The sequence below is a fragment of the Rhamphochromis longiceps genome, linkage group LG20 (assembly GCF_057381845.1).
Source record: "Rhamphochromis longiceps isolate RC_006_pf linkage group LG20, R_longiceps_female_GT1.1, whole genome shotgun sequence".
NCBI classification, from domain to species: Eukaryota; Metazoa; Chordata; class Actinopteri; order Cichliformes; family Cichlidae; genus Rhamphochromis; species Rhamphochromis longiceps.
Window position 1 is genome coordinate 9,544,618 of NC_140576.1, and position 17,903 is coordinate 9,562,520.

General features: G+C 39.9%; 1 protein-coding gene across 3 annotated transcripts in view; it reads left to right on the top strand.

The window, feature by feature from the left end:
* The window catches only part of nphp4 (nephronophthisis 4), a 184,374-nt gene that overhangs the window by 71,674 nt on the left and 94,797 nt on the right, over positions 1-17,903 (top strand). For 2 of the 3 annotated variants that reach the window (XM_085394895.1, XM_085394896.1), the window contains exon 8: positions 1,312-1,444. The exons of the other annotated variant lie outside the window; for it this stretch is intronic. In XM_085394895.1, coding sequence (XP_085251021.1) covers positions 1,312-1,444 — 133 coding nt within the window. The remainder of the gene's footprint in view (positions 1-1,311; positions 1,445-17,903) is intronic. 3 annotated transcript variants of the gene reach the window in all.

A 17,903-nucleotide genomic window follows, 5' to 3' on the forward strand; every position in this document is an offset into this window, starting at 1 on the left:
TGAAGCTTGGGGGTGGAAACATCATGCTATGGGGCTGTTTTTCTGCCAAGGGGACAGGACGACTGATCCGTGTTAAGGACAGAATGAATGGGGCCATGTATCGTGAGATTTTGAGCCAAAACCTCCTTCCATCAGTGAGAACTTTGAAGATGAAACGAGGCTGGGTCTTCCAACATGACAATGATCCAAAACACACCGCCCGGGCAACAAAGGAGTGGCTCCGTAAGAAGCATTTGAAAGTCCTGGAGTGGCCTAGCCAGTCTCCAGACCTCAACCCCATAGAAAATCTGTGGCGGGAGTTGAAAGTCCGTGTTGCTCGGCGACAGCCCCAAAACATCACTGCTCTCGAAAAGATCTGCATGGAGGAATGGGCCAAAATACCAGCTACTGTGTGTGCAAACCTGGTAAAGACCTATAGTAAACGTTTGACCTCTGTTATTGCCAACAAAGGTTATGTTACAAAGTATTGAGTTGTATTTTTGTTATTGACCAAATACTTATTTTCCACCCTGGTTTACGAATAAATTCTTTACAAATCCTACCATGTGGATTCATGGATTTTTTTTTTCACATTCTGTCTCTCACAGTTGAAGTGTACCTCTGGTGCAAATTACTGACCTCTGTCATCATTTTAGGTGGGGGAACTTGCACAATCGGTGGCTGACTAAATACTTTTTTGCCCCACTGTATGAGTGGGTTATTAGTATGAAAAGTAATAACATACTAACCAGCGATCTGTCCTTAATTATGGTTTAAATATGAATAATAATAATCAGCATCCAAAAATTAAAATCTTTTGCACTTTCCTGAACAAAGTTCTTGTAAATGCAGTGATTTAAGACTACAGCACCAATGTAGGGAATAATTACTTTGTTTGAATTGTTTTGGTGCTGCCAGGAAAAGCTGGCAGTCTGTCTTGGTTATGTTATGCCTGATAGTTTCAGACAGCAGAGAGAGAGGGAAAAAAAGGACTCTAGAGAGTCCATGAAGCGAAAAAGGAAAAGGCTCTCGGCCCCACCTCGTGACACGCTAGCACTCCACAGTATGCTCCCGCCTATGGTGTATGCAAACTGTGAATGACGAATACCAAGAGTGCTGTTCCATTTCTCACACAAGAGGCCGGTGCTTGCCAAGGAACATTTAGCAAATCCTCACAGACATTGATTTTGAATCATTTTAATAGAAAATGCGGCTTTATTAACAGAAATAATGGGACCTGTGCATTTCAGTGACATTTAGTCACTGCTTTGCTAACAGCTTTGCGTCGTTTGCACTTTACTGCATGTGTGTGTCTCTTTGTTTCTTCTTCAGCTCAACATCTTCCCTGCCTCAGATCCTGGGCCTTCGCAGCAGCCTAGAGCTTAGACTGACCAATCATCAGGCTCTGGCAATCATCTTTCAGCTAGAGTATGTCTTCTCTACTCCAATAGGCCGAGAGACTATGGTAAGAGAAAAGCAAAAGCACATGGATTTTGTTAATCAACATTCTAGCCAAAAATTAACTCAGGACCAATCAGAAACACTCAAACAAGTCCTCACAACATTGTCTCAGCTCCACTCTGTCTTTGTTGTTTCACCATCGCTTTTGTGTTCTTTGAGTGTCACACCTTTTCCCCATCGTCTCCCAGAGGAAATCACTGAAAGCAATATGGCCTGTGTGAAAGAAGTATGGATGGTCAGATTATAGTGTGAGCTGATGTAAGTTTCCAAAGACATGCAGGCTTGTAGGTTGTATCATAAAGATTTGACCAGATTCAACTATACATCAAATTGTGGTGTTTCATTAGAACAACCTCCCATCTTTTTTTCAAATTTTATTAGCTTCTATTTAAGTTTCATAAATCAATTTAATAAAAAAGATAACAACATGCTGAACATGTTTCTTTAAACATGCATTAATGTGTAGTTTTCTGTTTTATTTTTCAGCTTAGACAAGTGTGCACTCTTTTCCTGCTAAAGTGCACACAAAGCTGAGGTTGAAACGTAGAGCTGTCAGATCTTGAAAAGAATGCCATTGCTCTTGGCTGGTTTGGTGGTATAAGTCATTTTATTAACTAACTAAATTAACTAAAATAAGTTATCAATTGTATCACTGAAATTCAGTCCACCTAAGGAAAATTTTGCTGAGTTGTTCAAAGGCTCTTTGAGAAATCCAGCAAGTTCCAGATTATTGTATTTTTTACCATTACAGTGTGGTGTACTTTTTATTAGGATTCTGTACTTTTATAAGTACTTTGTTTCTTTTCATTAATATGTTTTTATAGTCACTATGGTGTGCCAAATTGAGACAAATAAATTAATAAATAAATAAATATTGGTCGAGCTACTCTCTCTGTTAAGTCAATTAATGTCTCAGAAAATCTAAACTCCTCACATCCGTGGTAGCACAAAATATCCAGCAGCATAAATACCTCATCAGACGTCTGCCTGGATATTTTTCCTTCCAGTCGATTCTCCAAAATAATGACACTGTGCATAAAAACAGAATTCAGTGATTTGCAAATATACGTTTAGTATAACATTCCTCAATGCAAAACTGTTAAACAGAAAAGTGTAGTTAAAAATGGGAATTTCATTGTCTTATTGTTTTATGTTTTGCTTTGAACTTCTGCACAATCTGCTTTTTCAACTTTTTAACTCAACAAAAATTATTATGTTTTCTTTTACATAAATATGTCAATCAAAGGTTTTTGAAGGGGCTCATTAAATGTTGTTGCCTAAAATAACGTCACATTAACAAAGCAAAGTCTTGACTAGTGTTGTAGCTACATTTTAGGTAGTTCTACAAAAAATGAAGCTCAAAATGCAGGTCTGCTTAGAGAATTCCTTTTAATTCTCTCTGTTTCAAATATATTATCTTAGATATTACTTATCACAACTAAAGCCTGGCCAATTAATTATCAACCAATTAACTATCTGCCTGAAATTTTACCAGATGGTCAAAGTTAGTTAGTAAATGTTATATGCATTAGGAAGCCCAATCCAAATATACACTGACGCATCTTAATATATAAACTGTGTGTTGATGTTTTTGTTTGTTAATTTTGACTGCTTAAAAATAAAAGTAATAACAGCAATGTCATTAATGTTGTTAGTTAATTGAATATAATATCTAAAGTCCTGTCAGTGTTACATCTGTTTATATTGGCAGCAGGCACCTCTTGCAAAGCTACAGAGTCGACATGTCCCCAAGGGAAGTAAATTCCAAATTCAAACCACTTAACAACCTCAAATGGCTTAAAAAAATCACAAAAGGACTGTGGTAATTATGTGCGTGGGAGAGCCTTCAACACTTAATGCATGCCAAGGCTGGGCTCTTACTGTGTTACTGCATGTTGTCCCTTACACAAGCATGGGTCACCAGATCACCAATTAAAAACAGCGGGAAAAACAACTAGCCATGGCTGGCACGTACCACATTTGCGTTTATGTATTAATTCACCCAATCTTACCTTTGCATCCACTTGACATTGTATTGTAAATTGACAGATTCTCCCTTTTCTTTCTTTCTTTTCTTTTTTTTTTTTTTTACCGTGGACAAGAGTGATAATTTCCTGTTGAGACATAATGGTTTTTGGGTTGTGGAAAGGCAACTGTTTATATGGAATAGTTTTCTAGCACATGAAAGCATTATTATAACACTAGTATCTCATAGGTGACTTTTAGAATTTAAAAAAAGAGATTGTGACAAAATGATACAGAGAGCCGTCCTAGTGACTCTGAGCAGTTTAACAGCATGAAATTCTAACGATTACCATTCTCTTTAAACAAACTGTTGGGCTAATTGAAACGTTGACATAGTGAAGGTGCTAGATATAAGCCAGTGGATGAGCAGAGTCATTCTTGTTTATACTTAGAAGGGTGCTTATGTCTGTATTAAACTTTATTATAGCCTATCAACAGTGTGGAATATCTCACTTAAATTCACAACTGGCTGTTAGCAGTTGATTAAATGTCACCAAAGTGCAACTGACCTATAGCTAGAGTGGCTAAAAGTTACACAATTGCATGTGTATTTAGGTGAGAAAGTAGAAATAGGGGATGAATAGAAAGAATTTTCAGCACGCTCTACCCATTGTTGCATCTCTTTTTAAGTTTAGTCTTTGTGTAGAGCAGATATGGCCACAGCTGTAGGCTTGTTGACTTTAAAAAGTCAAGACTTTTCATTTTGTTTCATAAAAAAAACAGTCAAAAGTGAAATGATATCATATTTACATAATTACACCCTTTACTTATTACTAGATTAAACACGTCTGGCAGGATTGAGTTTCACAGCTCATGACGTTACATGTGTCGCACACCTTTCTTTTCTTAGGTTTCTTCCTTTCATCATAACAGATTTGAAAGGAAGCATTGGTGCAAATTGTGATATAGCCCTAAAATGATATCATGATACTTCAATTAAATGTATAGTAGTGATATTTATGATTATATAGAAAAACAAACACTGAAAAATGTTTTATTGAAACTTGCAGGTGGCTTTAAGTAAATGAGGTAAATTTCTTTTTCCATCCTTATTTTGAAATGAGCTACTGTCATTTGATGACACACTACCTAATTTGAGGTGTGAATCTATTGAAACAAGGTGCCGGCAGCTGTATTATGCATGTAACATGCTTTGGCACTTGAGTTTAACAATAACTAAAGTTAAAGTCACCTAGAGTAACCTTTCCACCATGTAACCGCCTCTCATATGGAGTGCAGCTAGCAATGCTCAGTTGAGTCATTTGTTTACATTTGGTTTGCACATCACCAGCTGCTAGCATCTCCTCCTTCGTAGCCCGGTTGTACTTGGATCAGTTTGACACAACAGGTAATGTTTACTCTGTGTACAAGTTTGTGATGCACGGTTGAGTAACAGATGTGAACATGAAGGTGGTCATAATTGGACTCTGGTAGGAAGCAATGAAGGCAAATAAACGTGAAATTAAAATCATTTTTTGTTTTTTGGAGTTGGAGTAACTGAACTTTTTCCCACTGTCAGGGTTACATTAATGTTATAAATTTATTGAAGTGGTTCATGGTCCCAGTAATATGATGTGTGTGTTTTTGATGACCCCATTCCTAATGTGCCACAATTTGCTTTGAGCACATTTGTGCTCACTAAAGTATGCACTGTATAAATTTGTAAATATGTGTCATGAGGTTTGCCATTAAATCTACCAGCCTTTGTTCAAAACATCAGATTTACACAATATTTCTTACTCTGATAGACATATTGCCATTAAATATTTCAAACTTTCAAGCTCCTAGTGGAATTATATTAAAAAAAAAACTTCATCCAAGTTTAGAAATTCTAATAAACTTGATAGAACCATCAAATTGTCATCTACATCCCCCCAGAATAGCAAGGGAGGGTGACAAAAACTACCTTCTGCCACACTCTACTTCACCACCTTCACCTTCTTTGGCATAAATGTTTGAATGTTTGATGAGGTGAGAGATATTTAGTGGGTGGAGGGTAATTTTTGTCTCTGTGTGTGGGAGAGGAGTGCATGTCTGTGTATCTGCGTCCTGATGTGTGCATATGTTATTTGTGAATGTTAATGCACAGGCTGCTCCTTCTTGGGTGTTGACTGATAAGGATTTGATGCGTGCTGCCTCCTGAAGAAATCTCACCCAGCCGCCCACTGCATCTTTCTCAGTCCTGCCATACTATCAGCTGACTGCTACGCCCTCACACTCTATATCTCTGGCTACCAAGAACAGTGTGATGGGACACTATACAGGTCCCTTGACTGTGTCGCAACTGTCAACTATGTGATGCTTTCAAGGTGTTATAGCTGTATTGAGCCAGGGTGTATCTTCAATGCAGACAGTTTTTCACTGCCAACAAGACTTCACACAATTCAATTCAATTCAATTCAATTCAATTCAATTTTATTTATATAGTGCCAAATCACAACAAAAGTCACTTCAAGGCGCTTCATAGATACAGAGAAAAACCCAACAACCATACGACCCCCTATGAGCAAGCACTTTGGCGACAATGGGAAGGTAAAACTCCCTTTTAACAGGAAGAAACCTCCGGCAGAACCAGGCTCAGGGAGGAGCGGGGCCATATGCTGCGACCGGTTGGGGTGAAAGAAGGAAAACAGGATAAAGACATGCTGTGGAAGAGAGACAGAGGTTAATAACAGATATGATTCAATGCAGAGAGGTCTGTTAACACATAGTGAGTGAGAAAGGTGACTGGAAAGGAAAAACTCCATGCATCATGGGAATCCTCGGCAGCCTACGTCTATTGCAGCATAACTAAGGGAGGATTCAGGGTCACCTGGTCCAGCCCTAACTATATGCTTTAGCAAAAAGGAAAGTTTTAAGCCTAAACTTGAAAGTAGAGATAGTGTCTGTCTCCCAAATCCAAACTGGAAGCTGGTTCCACAGAAGAGGGGCCTGAAAACTGAAGGCTCTCCCTCCCATTCTACTTTTAAATACTCTAGGAACAACAAGTAGGCCTGCAGAGCGAGAGCGAAGTGCTCTAATAGGGTGATATGATACTACAAGCTCATTAAGATAAGATGGGGCCTGATTATTTAAGACCTTACTTGACACCACTTGAGAACAACAAATGTGAGGGTTCATGTGTGATTGCCGCCACAACCTCTTGTAAGATTTTTCAAGCGCTAGTATAACTCTGGTGGTGTTTGAAAATCAGTGGCTTCTGTTAGTGTGTGTACTCACACATAAGGACACACTGCAGGCCGTGTTGAGAGATGCCAGGCTTTTGGCTAATGGTATTTAGGGAATCACCTTGTTGGTCAAAGAATGCTATTTGTAAAACTGTGTTATCATTGAGATTTTTTCATACTTTTTCTAACAAAGCCCTTAAGTTCAAAATTGTTCTTTGCTGAGGTGTCTGTTACGTGTAGACAAAAGACTGGATCCTCCCTTGAATTAGGTGCCTTTTCTATGCTTGAGTGATTCATGGGTCAGTGGTAAGTGGCTTAATAAGCAAACACAAAAAAGCAATAACCTCTCAAAATGGTCAGGTACAAGCCCTGGATTGAAAATGGGTGTTAAAGCAGCTAAAAAAATGACAAGAAAGTTTGTTTCAAAATAGAAAGACAGGTTTTTTCACCGCACTGTAGATAAACTGAGATGCTAAATTTAAGTATACATATTAGTTATACTTATACAATATATTAGATGGTATATTATATGCATTAGAATAAAATGAAAGTCCATCTGTTTAATAGAATTACAGGATAACTGAGTACTGTAGGAAAGATGTAGAAACTGACATAAACTTGTTAATACACTGAAGTATTTTGCAGTGTTTTTGCAGAATAACGTTCATCGATTCAGCAATAACAATAATACAGTAGCTTTGTTGTAAAGTTTGGGGGCAGTGGGTGTTACATTCCTGAAGCGCTCTGTTTGTTGCATGTGTGGATTTGTCTTTTGAGTTATGTATGGACATCCTGCTACTTTCTTTTAATGCCTATGCTGACACTAGATGGTGCTGTGTAGTGCAGCTTGAAAAGAGTTTCATCCGCTACAGAGCTGTGCTTGCATGGCAGCAACATGCCAGTCTGCCTTACTGTTTTTTCCCTTTGATTAAATAAAATTATATCTTTTGATGTATTCTGAGGGGGATGAGGTGGGTGAAAACTGTAAAACAATTTTGTTGAAATCCCTTCTCTTGCAAGACATTACCGCTGCAATACAGAGGCAATCACCTGGTGCTCTGAGACTGCCTACATGTCTCATCCTTGCTGTGTTGAAAGCCAGTCTGCTTCTCACAGTAAGACAAAGAACAAGGATGGCCTCCTTTTAAAAAAAAATTGCATTGCCCTTATCGCCTTTGGTTATGAAGAAAGAACATCATGCAGTGTCGTCACTTATCCTCTTTGGTATTTTTGATTTTGGCTATGATTGGGCTCCTTTTTTCTCTCTCTCTCTATTTTTTGCCTGCTCTCCCACTGCCATGCACTCTCTCTCTCTCTCTTTCTCTCTCTGAGAGCCTTTGAGCACCCTTTTTTATGCTCCTTAGCAGTCAGAGGGATGGAGATAACGATTTAAATGAAGGAGGCTGGGGAAAGGAGAGGAACTAGGAATTTGTCTGATAGGCTGTTCTCAGAGGATATCTGGGGTCAATGAACTTCAAATAATCAACTTTTCTTTGCCACCACACACACACACCGTGCCCACAGTCCTTTTACTTGCTTTCTCTGTGTTTTGCTATTTCATTCTCTCTTATCCTTTTGACACCATTGTACTATGCTGCCCGACACACCGCAAAGTGCCTGTACTTTGATTGGGTGAACACAGGGGAACTGTGTCCTTCTATGTCCATTTTAACACACTTCTCCATATTGTTTCGCTTAATGTCGAAGAAACTCGGGGGGGAGAAAAAGACAGCAGTGCTTAAGAGTTGCAGTTAGTTGCTCTGCTCACTGCCTTGCTCAGTAATTATGATGCTACAAAATATTAAGATGAAGGTAACCTTATTTTCCTCCATCTCTTACTATGTTTTTACTTTAATTGCTTATGTATGCATGTCATTGATTTCTTGGACGAAATGTGGCATTTTTAGCATAAACTAATACCTACTCCAATGATGTGAAAGATAATGAGAGATTTAAGAGGGTTTCAAGGTAAAAGCTGCCGCTTGACACTTCTTCAACTTTTGTAGAATGTTGAAAAAGTCCTCTCCTACCTTTTGCAGTGTCCGTGCTGATAATTGTTGGCTTAATTTGTTTCAGTTGCTGCCCTCTGATGTTTCTGCTTTCATCACAGTGTGATACAGTGCTTTTGCTGTTTGGTGCTCTTAATATGGGGTTTGATCACAAAATATTTAGAGGATTTACTTTTCTCTGGCACAGACTTTTTTACTTATTAAATGGTTTGAACTAAATCCATCGATTTATGTCAGTGCCCACGACCTTATTGTGCAGCATTTCAGACTTACTTATATGTGTAAACCAAGCAGTTAGTGAACAAAGTAAAGGTCAAGACTATTCACAGCCAGTGCCAGGAACTATCCTGGAACATCATCAGAGGTTATACTTTTATCCCACTTACATGACATATAAACCCAATACCGTATTGGTGTCAAGAACTTTTGTTTTTATGGTAAAATGAGAAGGCCTTACACTTACAATAGAAGGTGAGTAAGGTAAGTTTATGCCAACACAAACAAATGCGCGCAGTTTCATGCCAGCCTTGTAAAATTTTTCAACGTTTGTGATTGCTCCTTTCTCAGCTCCTTCACATGCTCTATATAAGAAGTGGGAAAAAAATCTATTCATGATGTACTATTCAACATAGCACATCATGCTTTTAGTTATGCACTTAAAAGTTTAAGTGAATGCCTTCCATAGGCAGCGGTTTGCTCACTGTGCGAATACTCGGGTCACTGACAACTGATGCGAGGCAATGACGCCTCTCCTAATTGTTTTCTGTCAGCACCAATTTAGCCCCGCCGTAACTTCATCTGAGACATCTCTGCCCCTGCTCCTGCTTGCTGATTGCTGCCTCTCCTCAGCTACCGTTAGCGCAGCAGTACTCATCTATTGAGCCATGTAATACAGTTACGTAAAGCTTAATGCAAGACGATGGGGCTTATTGTTGTCCGCCTTCTTCTGCTGACAAGCACTAGCTCATCGCTAATGGGTGTGGGGGTGTAGGTTGGGGGTGGTGTGGGTAGTCCGGAGGAAATCAGTGAAGAAGGCTCTGCTGGCCCTCATGGCTTTGTCCTTTTGCCAGGAAACAATTTGTCGGGGAATTTGACAGCTACAGCCATCCAAAACACTGACACAGGGAATGAGTGACTGCTTGTAGGTCGCAGCCTAAAGAAAGATGGACAGCAAAATGGATAGATCGACAGAAGGGAAGGGAGGGACATTTTAAGAGAGCTACTTGGTTTCATCCTCTCACTAACCACTGCTATGCTTCTGAGAGAGTGTCAAAAGTGAATCACATCCTCGGAACAGTAATTGGTGACTCTCCCAAGCTGTTTCGCAGCAGCAAACTTGTGTTGCTGAAAGAGGGTTTTGACAGTTGTGCTATGTGTCATGTACTGAAATGGGATCTCAGCTCGAGTAACTGGGCCTGCTTGCAACCAGTGATAAAAGTGTCACCTGCATCACATTTTCAGGTTGTGCCCCCTTTGACCCTGACTGCATTCAGTGAGTGGCACAGTTGATTACTGAGCGTGGGAGGAAGTGTGACCATTAATGCATGACCTTTAAATGTACTCTGTTTTGCCCTTTCCTGAGCTCTCACGCAGATGTATGCAGACGCAGGTCTGAATTTGGCAGCGTGCCTATGTCTTACATGCTATTTAAAGCAACATTCCAATTTAAAGAAAACATGGTCATATGAAAGAAACAGAGTTGGGGTCGGGCGGCGTTTGTGAATGTTGCATTGTTTGCTGGCTGTGGTTTAATTTAAAACTACAATCCTAATACATCTGTTAGCTGTCAGAGAAGTGACAGAGAGCAATTTCCAAATAAATGAGACTGATGACTACAGTGGATACAGAGCTCATGGAGAAATTAACAATTTCCTGTATCCTGAACTGTACAGAGAGATCTGCGCAGGGAGTTGTCAGAACATCCTGCTATAGAGACGATTAAAGTCTGCAATAAACTGCATGTACACTAATGCAGTATACTAGTATTATACTGAAATGAAGCAAATCATTTAGAATTGTGCTGAAGATTGTTAATTCAATTCAATTTTGCACATATGGGACAAAATCACAACAGTCATCACAGCGAAAACCCCACCAATCAGCTGACCTCCTCTGAGCAAGCACTTGGTCACAGTGGGAAGGAAAAACTCTGTTTAAACAGGAAGAAAGCTCAGGGAGTGGTGGACATTTGCTGCGAAGACCGGAAAAAAGATAATCTGTTCCTAATGATTAAATGCAGAGTGATGAATAAAACAGAGTAAAAAGAGGTGATTGAAGGATAAACACTCAGTGCATTATGGGAGCCTTTGCTAAACAGTAGAGTTGAAACTTAACAAAGCAAAACTGTGAGTAATATGTGACTCTGCTCATGTCTTGGTAAATTAGTGCTGTGGAAATATATGTCACGGTCACTTTGTTTTTTTTCCATTTTTCTTTAACAAAACTGAAAATCCCAGCCCTTCTGGAGGTGTTTTGGCAGCCCATTATTGTTCATCCCAGGAACATTTTGTTCTGTTTTTACTCAAGCATTGCTGTGTTCCCACAATTGACTGCTCACTAAGCTCTCCTTTAGCAACTGTTTCAGACAGTGGTGAGGAAATCATCTCCCCTCTTGCCAGAAGCTATTACATTGTTTTGCCTGAAATGACAACTGTTGCTAGTGGGTTATATTTGCTGTGTTCAGCTTGTAAATGAATCTAATGTTAGTTTCATGGGTTGGTTGACCCTCTCTATTTTTCATCTGCCGTTTTAAAAGGAGAACCCTGTTGAGTGGTGTTATGCACTTGATGTCTGCGGGGAAGTAGATGTGTTGCTTGTGAGCCAGACTTTTCCTTTGAAAATAACATATAAACCCACAAAATGAAGCAGCTCTTTGCTTGTAAGAAGTGTTGATTACTACTGTATGTAGTATACAAGTTGGTTGGTTGGAAAATGGGGGTTAACAAGTTCTTTGCTCTTTCCTCTTCTTGCTTTTTCCACTGATATGTGGAGTATCGCTTTCACCATAACCCCACGCAGACTGATTCAACGTGTTCAGCAATCTGAGGCTTGACAGGCCTGCTGTGTTGTCACAGGTGCAGTTCCGCCTTGTCTCTGTGCCTCGACAAGAGCTGAAGTCGCTCTGTTTATTGTGCTAATTAGAACATCAACATAAGGAAATAGTAAGCTGCTCCTCCGGCAGCATATTAAAAACTCTACTGTTAATATATTGAATGAGCCAATACACACTTGACTGATGGCTTAGTAATTGTGGTTCAGAGTCTTACGCGGGCATGTGTCGCGTTTGGTATTTGACAATCCTTCCATTAGCTGAGCTATAATAAATATTACTCTCTTAATGATCTTTTTATTCTTCTCTCTGTCTCGGTTGTCACTGCCAGGGGATGGAGGATAAACAGTATGTGGAGCAGAAAGCAGCGACATAGGTTGTGGCTGGGTTTATTAAACGTGATGGTGTAGAACTTCTCCTCTGTGCCACAGAGGATTTTATTTGGGTTTTAATTGGCTCACCGACAGGTATTTCCCTTAAGTAGCTGTTTGTGTGCTTTTGAGTGTGCGTGTGTGTGTTGAGTGGTTTTTGTGGGCCCCTGCAGGGTTTAATGATGTTTGCTGAATGAAAAGTATCTTGCGAAGCTCTTCCCAATCAAATGCTTATCAGAACATCTACTTTACTGTAACACCGCTCTGTGAACTCACGAGCCCCTCCCTTGGTCGCAGTTCTTCCGGTCTGCTGGCATTACATAACGGGAGGGTGTAGACCTCCCTCTTGGTGTGGCCCGCTCCCTCAATGAAACCGGTTATATATTTGTTTGCTACTGATCTGAAATGTCATACAAATGTTAATTAAATGTTAATCAAACATCTTAAGCAAAGTAATGTCATCAGGATTTAAAAGTGATATATTTAGCTCATCGGTGGCCTATTCTGAGGGCATTGCTCCCCGGGCCCCCGCCCCCTTCCTTCCAAATGTGAAGCTGAGGCAAGTAAGGCTGCGTGCCGCAGAGACAATATTTCGCCCGCCTAATTAAAATGAATGTCAGTTCTCCCCCCCAGTGAGAAGTGCATCAATCTCCCCCTGCGATTGGCCCAGAGTGAGTCTTACCCTGTCAGTGCCTGCCAGCAGTGCCATCCTTCTCCAGACGGATGCAGGGCCCTGGCAGCCAGAGAGGCATTGGTGATGATGTTTGCTCATCTAATAGTTTTCTTGTGAATGGCCTGCTCAGACTGGGGCTGTTTTATTTATTTATTTTTATTTATTTATTTTGGGGGGGGGGGGATTTTTTTTTTTTTTTTAATGTAGATGAGATTCAGTCCAGACTTGATTTTCATTTAAAATAGCAGTTGCATAAAGAAGTCAGTAGCATTTCAGAGACATTTGAAGCCCAAGCAGCTGTAGAAAAGTCTAATTTAGCTTTTCCTCTCCACTGTTGCATACAGCTCATCACAACTAGGGCAGATTAGACAAATCTGAGTCTGCAGTATATCAGTATATCAGTGCACTGGAGACGAAAAATATTACACGATTAATTTTGAGATATCATGTCGACAGGTTTGTTTTGGAAAAGGTATTTGCTTGGCGTAAACTCTCACGTGCACGCGGTGTCATTAACTTTCAGCGAGTGATTATATCAGCTTATCGTATTACGATTATCTTTTGGTGATTTGAATTTTCATGCAAAGAGGTACGAGTGATCTGATGCTTTGATGAGGAATTGATAATCATGTGAAGCACTTCATATTGTCGCTGTCAGTTAAATGTGTCTGTATTATTTTAAATGAGAAAACTACTGATTATGTTTCTACTTGCCAGAATTTAATAAGGCATATGTCATGAGTTGAGTTTGTCTTATGGATGTTTTTGCACCCCCTCACTGTGGAAAAAAACAAAACTCAAATGGTCCATCACTTAATGAGGCTGGTCCAAAGCGGCGGACCAGCCAAGTGATGATAACGTCTGTAAAACTGCTAGAGCGAGGATAAAAACCTCCATCCTGAGCATTTGGTCTGTGCCTAAACTATAATTTTCCTAAAAGCCAGCAAAATATCTGCTAATGGGTTTAAGCGTTTCACTATGCTTCTTTTCAAAAAAACATTCCAGAATAAAATTGAGCGAGTCAAACGCTTAACCGTCAGAGCTATGTCTATCGGTGTGTACTGTCGAACATCAAAGCTCGAATAAAAGACATGCATGTCCACGGCAAATTGGCCTGAGCCTGAGTGACTATCATGAACACCTCCTTGAAGTTGTGCCTGTCAACAGCGAGAGCTGAAAAGGAACACAATTCCTTCCCAAGCTTGATTTGGCCTTGGTGAGCTGAGTAGAGCACAGAAGCCTGCTGGGTTCATTTGGACTACTTGTACAGATGGATGAAAATGTGAGTGGTTTAGTGCTCTTAAGTTAATGATCTCTGTGCATGTTCTCTCACTTCCTTCAGGGCTTCTCATTGTAGAGAATAAGTAGCGGGAGCTGTGGGCCGGTGCCTGTCACAGGGTCTTGGCTGAAATAATGACTCGAACAGCCCAACAGACTGCGGTAATGGTAATAACTGTCAGACTTTGTCTCTCATCAATACTCACAGCCCCCTAATTTAGGATTAATTCCTGCCATTCTCTAGAAAGCCCCGAGTCGATGAGTGTCTTGCCATTTTTCTTTGAGCTTTTCCAAAAATATGTTTCTGCATACTGCTTTATCTCGGCGTATCGCAAACTTGGCTCCTTCATATTTGGGCACATTAAGAAAACTTAAACAGGCACAACAGGAGCCAGTCTGACTTGGTGGTTGTTCCTTAAATTAACGGTGGCTTTCCCCAGCCCCTTTTTATATGTTCTTACTTTTTCTGAGTTAATAAGTTGTAGTAAATTGCACTGGTAAGTGTCTGTTCCTCCAGTTCTTCTTGTCTGCTGGGATATGCGTTTTCAGCTCTCTTTGATGTGCAAAACTCGCCTTCTGTCACCTTTATAATAATTTCCTTCTTCCTGTCTTCTCCTCGGTGTCCCCCAAAAGTTTGATGATTACTTTTCTTGCTCTGGGTTACAGACGTGAGATCTTTGTTTCCACTCTGTATTATGTTTGAGAACAGACACACTTATTTGTCTAGAAATGCTGCAGCGTTATGTTTTACACTTCTAAACAAGGTTGATGGATTCTTCCCTTAGAAAACACTTTACCAGTTGGAGCAATTATGTGTGCGGTGACATCGCTGTTATTGTTTTTGGTTTTTTTTCCCCAGTGCAACTTTATGAAAAAGTTTGCCGCTTCTCTGGTTTTGCCTCAGGCTTTTGTTTCTATTTTTTCCCCCCTCCCCGGTGCACTATTGAAACAAGTGCAGGGTTGCTCTCTGAGTGAAAGTTAATGGCTCTTATTTTAAATGTAGCCTTTAACGCTCAAATCAACGGTGTAATCACACTTTGGGGAAATTGGCTATTGATCATTCTGCCTTGTCCGACATAGTGACCGGCACAACAGCGAACACGTGGAAAAACAACTTTCAATTCAAATGACAAATTCTTTTGATTAATTCAAATGTTTCCTCCCCAAAACGGCGCGAGTGCAAAGAGTCATACTTTATTGCCAGTGAAATATAATGCAATTGATTTGATGTCTCTCTGCTGTCACCAGCAGGCTTTGGGATTGATTAAGTCTCACTGACACACTGTGGTGCTCAGAATAAGTCGATTCGTCTGACCCTCTCGCCAACTTTCTTCTCACCAGAGGCCCTTAACACAAATGCGTCAGCTGACTGCCTCCTACGGTGCTGTGCTCTTACCACGATACCGTTAAAGCCCTTACACCTGCATGTAGATGTGCCATTGATCTCGGCTGTCGTGTAATCACGGAAATGAATATTGTAGCGCTTAAGCTCCTGCCTTTTGAATTCTGATGACTGTTTCTGTAGAAGGATTACATGCATATTGTGAATTTTTCTGCCTGGCTTTGAGTGGAACTATTATCCTGTTTGTTTACTCAAACCTCAAGAGTCCCTTTGAGATCCCCTCAGTCCTATTGTTTGCCACCCCACGTTTTTGGTGCTTTATTATTTTATTTTTTTTGCAGTTCATATGTAGATCGCACTGTCCTGAAGCATTTTAAAACCGCTGTACTGAAACCGTGACAGTGATTCACACTTTGCGTCTAAAAGAGAATTATTTCTTGGTGTGATATCTTTCGTTGCCATTGTTATAATCGCAGAATTCTGTTTTTGTAAACCTGCCAAAAGAAGAAAAGGCAAAAAACCCCCAAACGCCTCCACTTTGACCTTTAATAACTTCATATTTGTAACTTTGATGGGTGTTTAGCTCACTTCTCATTCCTTTTAGATTCCCATTCAGCTACTTGGTGCAATTCTGAACATGGGCTCAGTTTCCTATGATTGGAAGACTGAAAGTGTGATAAGCATTGAGTTTTGGACAGATAAAAGCTTCTTCTTTTTTTCCAAGGCTGTAGGCGTCCCTATAGAAAAGACCCCCTGATTGGTCTTTTGTCTCTCTCATTCTCTCAGAGCTCGGCCAGCGTTTTTGCTCCCGAATCACTCCTGCAATATATTCACTGAATAATACAAGAAGTGAGCGTTGGGTCATGTGCGAGACACTCATTTTGTTCTTTCCCTCATGTTCTGCACAGAGCACAGAGACGTTACAGACACAAAGTACGAAAAAAAAAGAGACACATTAGATAAATTGCCTTGCAATTTTTACTGGCTACTCCCTGTGCCATAAAATGATCTTTCTCTAGTCTACTCATTTGAACAAAATCATCGCTTTGAAAATAGACTTGTTTGATTTAACATTTCATATAAAACATCCTATTAATTCAACCCCCATGAAATAGAAAAACAGGCAATGCCTGAACGGGGAATACAGTGCTATCTGTTTTATGTCTGCCATATAGTTCTGAAGTTAAAAAAATTGTTGTTAATGTCTGTGCTACTAGAGGGTAAAATTATAGTCTGAAACTGGCTCCCTTTCAAGAAGAATGGAGTATTGATCAGCAACTTTGGCCACTTGAGATATGTGAGGCTTTAAAGAGTTTTTTAGATGGAATAACAGACCTTTAATGGCAGGACTGGGTACTCTCCTGCTTAATTCCCTCTAAAGTGTCACACAAGCGACAACCATAGTGTTTACATGAGTGTGAAATTGGCAGGTATCTCAGCCCAAACACAAAAACCAAACACAAAGTCCGAAGGTTGGTTTGTCAGTATAAAAGGAAGTAAACGGCAGTCGAAGAACTTAATAAACACTGCAGGATTAGGTGTTCGTCTATTGTATATTATAAAAGCGAATATTCAAATTTGCTGTCAAGCAGGGAGCTGACATGAATTTAACCTTTACACCTTTACCACACGTAGTCCCTGCTGCAGTGCACTTTCACTTGTAGTATTCAAAATGTCAGCTCCATTAAGCTATCTGAACACTTCACTTTGGGCTTTGTTAACTGGGCAGTGAAATTACTTTGCATAATTCATAGTAAACTGACATTTTGAAGCAGCCCTCAACAGAAAAACAAAGAGTGCACTGGTTATTTTTCACAGGAATAGAACAAAATGATCTAAGTTTAAGCTTACATGACAAGGACCTCTTTTGCAAAGGTCAGTGCACCGCGGTGCTGTAAGAAAAATCTCTCAAGGAGGGACACCGTGGTAGATGGCTTGGTCAACAAAAGATACTACAATAACCATGACCGCACAGATCACAATTTATTTAAGAAAGCAGTGCACAGAAATGCACTAGTCTTGCTTTTCATTCACCTTAGATGGTGTTTCATCATGCCATATTGGATTTGTAGGTATATTAATTGTGGTGGAAACTGGCAGCTAATTAAATAGCATGCAGTCATTGCTGTGACAGTCACCCCTTTCTCTTTCATTTAAATAGAAATGTGATATCGCACCGAAAAGTCTTCGTTCGTTCTTCTTCTGAATCTTTCGTTGATATTATGAAAGTACAATTTTATGAATGTGGGCGTTCGTTTGTTTTTATCTTTTCAGTGAAAAATGTCTGATAAAAACTATGCTTTATTTCAGTGAAATCGAGAAGGATGTCACAACACATATATACTCATCTTCTCCCACTATACATTTCATCTAAAATGTCTTAACTGATTTAGAGATGTGCCTGTCGATTACACGACATCCCTATTTTTCAGAGCACTGGGATTAATTCCTGTGTTTGCGTGCTCTACCCTAGGCGTGCTTGAAATGGATGAACTTCCAACCAGTGTTTATCTGTATCACGTCCTATTTAGAGAGAAAGTGTCCACTTA